Source organism: Spea bombifrons, chromosome 13, assembly GCF_027358695.1.
Source record: "Spea bombifrons isolate aSpeBom1 chromosome 13, aSpeBom1.2.pri, whole genome shotgun sequence".
Lineage (NCBI taxonomy): Eukaryota > Metazoa > Chordata > Amphibia > Anura > Pelobatidae > Spea > Spea bombifrons.
Genome location: NC_071099.1, coordinates 20586765 through 20594094, shown reverse-complemented (window position 1 = coordinate 20594094; position 7330 = coordinate 20586765). Strand labels below are relative to the sequence as shown.

At 50.5% G+C, this 7330-nt stretch overlaps 1 protein-coding gene across 1 annotated transcript; it reads right to left on the bottom strand.

Moving 5' to 3' along the window:
* Positions 1-1427: 1427 nt before the first annotated feature.
* Positions 1428-5912, bottom strand: PSMD12 (proteasome 26S subunit, non-ATPase 12). Its single transcript, XM_053453539.1, has 11 exons — positions 5730-5912; positions 5117-5176; positions 4689-4817; positions 4265-4372; positions 3860-3964; positions 3402-3551; positions 3012-3146; positions 2754-2866; positions 2407-2581; positions 2008-2085; positions 1428-1847 (listed from the first exon to the last, which is right to left on the bottom strand). The coding sequence occupies exons 1-11, from the start codon at positions 5832-5834 to the stop codon at positions 1638-1640; spliced, it is 1368 nt and encodes a 455-aa protein (XP_053309514.1). The 5' UTR covers positions 5835-5912; the 3' UTR covers positions 1428-1637.
* Positions 5913-7330: the final 1418 nt, after the last annotated feature.

The window sequence follows — 7330 nt, the reverse complement described above, 5'->3', positions numbered from 1 at the left end:
GAACCACAAATATTAGAAGTAGAGCGAGAGAAACCCAAAGGGCTTGATGGCCCCAGGAACAGAGACTCCCTGAAACCATAAACAGCAGCGAGGACACACTGATAGTGAGGGGGGAACACAAACCTCGTTAAACCAAGAATGGCGGGAACACAGAAGAGAAGAGAGGGCTCACCCCTGCCGAGAAGGGCGAGAGCGCAGCGCGAACGAAGGAGACACGCAGGAAATGGTGGAAAGAGCTTCTTGAACCATACGAGACTTTGCGCATCTTCTCTCCCCTCTCGTCTGATTTAGAGGAAGAAGATGCGTGGAGGCGCAGAGATTAGCGCACGCCCCGATGCAGAGATTAGCGCTCCCCGTGGGTCCGGCTGGCCCATTGCTTGCGAGCGTTGGCCGGATGAGGCTTGTCAAGACTGCAGCTTCCCTTTCGGAACAAGATTTTCGTATTTACTGGAACCTCCACCATGAACCTCTCAGCTTTCACCCCATGAGGAAATTCAGAGCCACAGCAAGCAAAAGGGGCGCCCCCATACTCACCGTGACCTCCAGTCTTACGGGTCTCAAGAGGAGAGCTCCTGCACCCCGGGCCCTGGCAAACCCTCACTCTGAAGAACACGCTTGTCTCTCCTGTTTAGTTAGCAGCACATGGGTCACACGCTTTAGAGCAGCAGCCCAAACACGTGAGCTTCGGAGCGTCTCCATCTTGTCTGCCATGACATGAGGACGAGACAGGCCGGACTTTCACAAAACACTAAAGCTTTTGCTGCAAGTCCCGGCTACCTGCTTCAAACCGAAGCTGCAGCTTCTCAGCCGTTATTCTGAAACCAGGGCCCTGGAATCAACATTTAACCTTTTATACAGCAGATAATGAAAGGGAACGCTGTGCTGACACGTTACAGACTCTGCGGGGGCCGAAGAGGCTCCTGATACACGTAATAAACAAATCTCAGTTTTTGCCTCAAAGTGTGAAACAGGCCGGTAGTCCTCAGAATACAGGAACCACTCCCATCACTACCCCCAACCCCCTAAATATTAGGGTGCTATTCTTTAGAGTTTGATTAAATAGCAAATACCCAATAACTCGTTCAGCTACTGCCACACGCGGTATATTACACCGATGCGGTGCGTCCGCGCGGGGTAACGGCCAGCCTCGTCGGATCGAGCGATGGATTCCGGGAACATCTTTGGGGATTTGCGCCGAACCCCTAACCGTCCGCTTCGTCTCGGGGGCTGGAAGACTTCGGTGCAGCCCCAGCGGTTTTAATAAACACACCATATCTCTTTCTACTGTCTGATAGTTTAATGTTCCGTAATGACCAGCAGACATTCCTTCCACCCATCTGGTATCAAAATAAAAAAAAAAAAAACATTCAAAAAGCAAGATTTCTACGTCTTTCAACCTACAGGAACCGCCATGGTGCCGACACGGGCAATGTACACGTATGCTTTATTACCGAGCAAAACAATCAGCATTCCTTAATTCCGTGTTCTGGGACTTACAAAGGAACATAAAAAAATAATGCATTGATCACCGCATGTGTGCCCACATTCGGTGCCAGAGGGCCTGTAACACCGCAGATTACCGGAGGTTTTAGGCCCGCGAGGGCAGACGCGCCATCCGGTCCTCGCTACGGCACGGCTCACTGCAGATTATGGATCATCTCCTCTTTGGCTATGAGATGCGTGGTCTTGTTTACCAACGACATCAAGGAATTTAGTTTCTGAGACCAGTCATTTAGGAGGTCATTGGGGTCCTTTGGCCTCTGGAAGTTGATTATCCCAGCCAATCTGTCTACCTTGGCATAAATAGTCTTATTCACCACGAGACTGGAGAGGAACTCTTCGGATTCCTGAAACGAACCAGAAAAAGGAAGACTTTAACACACCAATCATCCATTTAATACATGCGCGGCAGCGGCTTCTCTGTGCTTTCTAGAGAAACATGGAGGGCGCATGTATCAGTAGGGACTTGCGGACTATCTCCATCCTTGAAGGCTTGGTCTCACTTACATCGACAGACAGATCCAAGAGCTGGGCCATTCTCTTCCGGGTGATTCTGGTGTAGTACTTTGCCATTATTCTAATATTCTGTAACAGAAAGCAGGGGTTATGAATGAACTCGACGATTTCTACATAGATCAGCATCTCTTGTACAAAGCATCATGTGATCCGCCTTCCTCCCAGGCTTTTTATGCGAGGATTCACAGGGTTAACCGTAGTTTAGTGTTTAGAGTGTTACGGGATCACCGACAGGTAGTAAAGACTGGCTGCTCTCCTTCCCCAGATGTTTGCCCCAAACTTTCTGTACGTAATTTTTGGGGTATTAGGCTGCAGATGAACGTGATGCTTTCTAATCTGACCATATGAACCAACTGTCCTGTGGTTAAAGTCTTTCATTAAAGCACTCACGTGTTCGACCACTCTGTTTTTTAGGTCTTTCCATCGTTTTTCTCCCTCCTCAGTGTAGCTGAACACATCGGTGGCCGCGCTGTCCAGAGAGCCCTCTCTGAGCTCCTTCCCATAATCCTCTACAAGGGTGCTCCAGCGCATCAACTCCATGGTGGTGAAAAGCTTCAGGAGATCCCTGGGGATGCACGAGGCGTCAGCACCAGGTGAAGCCAAACAGTAAAGCTAAGCCAAGCCGCATCTCTGACTTTCAACACCAGTATCCTGATGCCACGGCAGCCGCTACACCCAGTTTCTTAAGCGCTAGCCTACTGGTAGTGACTCCCAGCAAACAGTCATACTCTGCTTACTTGTACTTGGGAATGTCCTCCAGTTTTTTGTCTGCACTTATTCTGTGGACCAGGTCGGACTGTTCATTGTCGTAGGGAGACAGGATTACATACAGGACGACGCTCTTTAGTGCCTGTTAGGGTTACGAGACAGAACGAGCAAACAGGTAAACGGCATCTGCGGATCAATGTCTTCCACGCTCTGCGTATGATTCATCTAACAATCATAATACGCAGCACAATATTTATCAAAGGAAAGGCTTTAAATGTTCATTTTACCTGCTGCCACTTTTCACTTTCTGCTTGGATACAGGGGGTGTCGTAAATGGCCCGGTAGTGCTTACATATGGACACGTAGGAGCCCTCGTGCTGATCCAACTGAATCATTAGATTGTAATATTTCAGCTTCTGCTTCTGGAAGAAGATTTCAGAAAAAATGAAATGGTGTGAGCCTGAGTGCGTGTGCGTGTACCGTCCGCATGTTTCTGCCACCAGACCCTTGGCTCGCACACGTCATCCCACAACCCCCCCCCAGGAGACAGCGCAGGAGTCTCCCGCACAGTGCTGTTTAGTATGAGACGTCTAGAACGGGCCGGACCGGTCTGTCCGCAGAGCACAGCGGAGGAGATGAAAGCGCGTTGACGCTGGACTCACACCATTTACATTTACCTCTGTGTTCTCTTCTTGGAAGAACTTGGTGTTGATTTTCTTGCTTATGATTTGTGTTCGAACATAATCTTTGACGGCGATACAGAGTCTCATCTGCTCCAAGATAAACTCAGCTTTCTCCTTCTTCTCCATGGAGCCGTACGTTTCCACCTAAAGTTCCAGAATAAACACACAGGAGGTGACAACTCCCGTCTCGTCTTTCTACGTTTCATTTAATCCTTCTAAGTTATTTTTTTCAAGCAAATTTATTGAAGTATTCAAATATTTGATTGAAATATTTAGTCCTGACGTTGGCCTCATCGCACTGCTTATTGGCGATGATAATGTGCACGGGGCTCGCTGAGGTTTCATTTCCCACATGCTTTCTGCCACCCTCCCCAAATGATATCAGGGTCCTGAGAGTTGTATTCCCGCAGGATCCAGCCCCCGTTAGCTGCCTCCTGCTTCAGACAGATTACCTGCAGCTCTTGCAAAATTGAAGCGGCCTCTTCCACGTCTCCGCTCTGTTCCTTTATAGCGGACAGAGTTTTTGTAAGACGGGCCCGTTCAATCTCTACGTAGATCTGTGAGCAAGAAAGCAACAGTTACAGCAGTCACGTGGCCATACAGTACCGCAGAGCGTTATCACGCCATCAGCCGCCACTTACCAACAAAAACACCGACCCACGGGGCTTACAACAAACTAGGCGGGATGCGCATGTACAGCGCAGCCTATGCGCCCGCACAGCAAATTACTACACAGTATGGCTCATTTAAATCTACGGCCTTTATATAGCACAAATGCATCGAGAGCAGCAGTAAAACAAGCAGGTGTCTCACATCTGCAGCAAGTAGGATCGTATCCGGCTGGAGAGAGCGCTCACCTTTCCCTCAGTGACAGATCGGAGGGTGTCGATTAAGCGCAGTTTAATAGCAAGGTCTGTGATCTCCTCCACGTACTCACAACATTTCTGCACCATCTTAGCAACTGCCTGAATCAGAAAAAAATAACAGGAACAAATCCATGATTATCAAGGTGTTTTACGGGCTCTGCATTTGGTTATCGGACCCCCATGTGCAGCACTGCAGGAAACCAAAGTGTCCCCGTCTGTGAGGCAGCCCGCCTCGGACAGGGAAGTCATCTCTTACAGCACAGCGTCTGGAGACGGCAATTTCGTGGACTGCAATAAGGACATCTTATTACTGCAACTACAAATCTGCCGAATTACAGATGAGTTCTGAAACGCATCCCTGTCCCAGCTTCAGCGGCTGGAGCCTGCTTGGGGGGCGAGCTGCCATAGCGCTCACCTGTTTCAGCTGGCTTCTCCTTTTTGAAAGTAGCATGATGTTTTCATTCAGCAGGTCCCATTCCTTGGCTTCATAGCACATTTTAACAATAGCCACCAAGATACGGGATGTAGACACCATGTCCGAGGCCTGAGGAAACCAAGCATAGTGTGAGCGATCCTGCCCCATCTGACACGGGCAGCCCCCCAATTCTCTCATGGCTTCCCTGTGGTGGTAAGGAGCTGCGTCCCCCCAATTTGCTGGCAGGATCTGGAAGCAGAAAGTTCCTTCCTAGCACAGTGCATGGGTAAAAAGTTACCCCAACCAATGACACCCTGCCATGGTTCAAGGACAGGCACACTTTTAAAATATATGAAACACAAATAAATATATGATCAGACTGATAGATTCCACGTGTAAATAATCCACGTCCGGGGGAGCGCCCATACCGTCCGAGTCTGCTTCTCCAGCGACAGCAGAGTTTCAACCACTTCTTGCAGCCGTCCTTCCTATGAGGGAAACAAATATATGAATCAGTAACGTCACCCCGCGCAGATTCAAGAACTCTCTACCCCCCCCCCCCGGGCTCAGATCCTCTCTGTCTCTCCCCCCACCCTCCGGGCTCAGTACCTCTCTGTCTCCCTCTCTCCCTCTCTCCCCTGGGCTCAGTACCTCTCTGTGTCTCTCTCTCTCCCCTGGGCTCAGTACCTCTCTGTCTCTCCCCTGGGCTCAGTACCTCTCTGTGTCTCTCTCTCTCCACTGGGCTCAGTACCTCTCTGTGTCTCTCTCTCTCCCCTGGGCTCAGTACCTCTCTGTCTCTGTCTCTCTCTCTCTCTCTCTTCCCTGGGCTCAGATCCTCTCTGTCTCTCTCTCTCCCCCTCCCCTGGGCTCAGTACCTCTCTGTGTCTCTGTCTCTCTCTCTCTCCCCTGGGCTCAGATCCTCTCTGTCTATTTCTCCAAGAATTAGATTATCTCTCTCTGCTGCCCCACTCTCTCCCCGGGGCTCAGGCCCACTCTCTCCCCCCGTCGTGACTCAGCCTCCTGCCGCTCTCTGTTTCTCACCCGAGCCAACTTCTCGCACTCGAGCAGCCTCAGGTCCACCGTGGCGCTGTAGTCCACTTCCATCTTGACGATGCGGCCATCGGAGCGTTCAGTTTCTTCAGACATGGCGAGACCGAAACGGAGAGCGAGCGAACAGCCTGACAGCACCGGCAACAGCGAACAGGCGAATGCCGCGGACACCTTAACGCGAGGACCCCAATGACAATGAATAAACAGGCAGATGGAAGGCACGGTCAGGGCAGCCCGAGTGATGTCACGAGCATTTCCGGGGACCTGCCGCCAGAGGGCAGTGATTTTGACTCAACTTTATTAAAAGGAACAATTGTTGTCATCAGCGCCATAGAGCAGTAGGAGTTTGTAATAGTGGTGGGAAGTTCGGATCAGTAAAGTGAATCGGTTCATTTCGAGTGATTCATTGAAAAGAACCGATTCATCGGTTCACTCAATGTGACTCACAGCAGTTACTGCTTTCCAGTCCCTCCCTGCAGTCACACAGACGATTTGCCCCGCCCCTTTCTGCTTCCCAGTCCCTCCCTGCAGTCACACTGACGATTTGCCCTATCCCTTTCCTTATAGTTGTACCTGGGAACTTTTGGTTTCCGGCTACTCAGAGTCTTCCCTTGCGAGACGTGCCCACTGATGTCGGTGGGCGGTCCCGCTTACATTGGTGGGCGTTCCCGCTGACGCCCTCTGGAAACACCCCTAATTTAAGGGAAAATGGGGGGGGGAGCGGAGCGTGTCAAGATTGGGGTCTTGACCCGGGGGAACCGGAGCGTCACCCGGCAATCTCCTGGTCCCGGAAAAGTTCCCAGGTATGCTTATAGTCTATGAGTCCTCCTGCCTGCCTAATCAGGATGATTTATTTTTTGGAGCTGCTCCAAACGGATCTTTGAGTCAGTGAACTGGTGACTCAGAGCTGTTCTGAATAGTTCTTTAAGTCAGTGAACTGATGAGCTGTAGCTTGATCTGTGAGTCTGTGTGCTGTGCAGATGACTCACTCTAGGATCATATTACCAGTGCAGTTAATGATTCACAAACTGAACTGTTACAAATGAATCGTTCAGTCTACTAAACTGATTAATCCGGTTTATTGAAATGAATCAGTTCAAAAGTGGACACCACTAGTTTGTAGAAGTGGCGCTGGTGCCTGGAGCGGCCTTTCAGCAGAGATGGTGTGAGATAATGCAGACACTTATCCCTTCTGTGCAGGGGGTGACCGGACTGGCCGGGTCTCCTGGATTCTATCCACATTTGATTATTTCCCATCACATTTTGCGGATCTGCGCCAGTTACTGTATAGATCACCAGGTACTCGTGTGTATGTCTGTGTGCCACACATGTGCCCTGCATGTCTGTGTGCCACGCATGTGCCCTGTATGTGCTGCGTGGCATGTGTGTGCCCTGTATGTGCCACACGTGTGCCCTGTATGTGCTGTGTGCCCTGTATGTGCCACATGTGTGGCGTGTATGTGCCGTGTGCCACGCATGCAGCATTATAATATGCACTGAGTTCTGCTGCATGGGATACCGGCCGGCTCGTGGCTCCGCCGTGTCACGGAATGCATAGATCCCATAGACTGCGGCGCTGCAGTCCGTGAAGA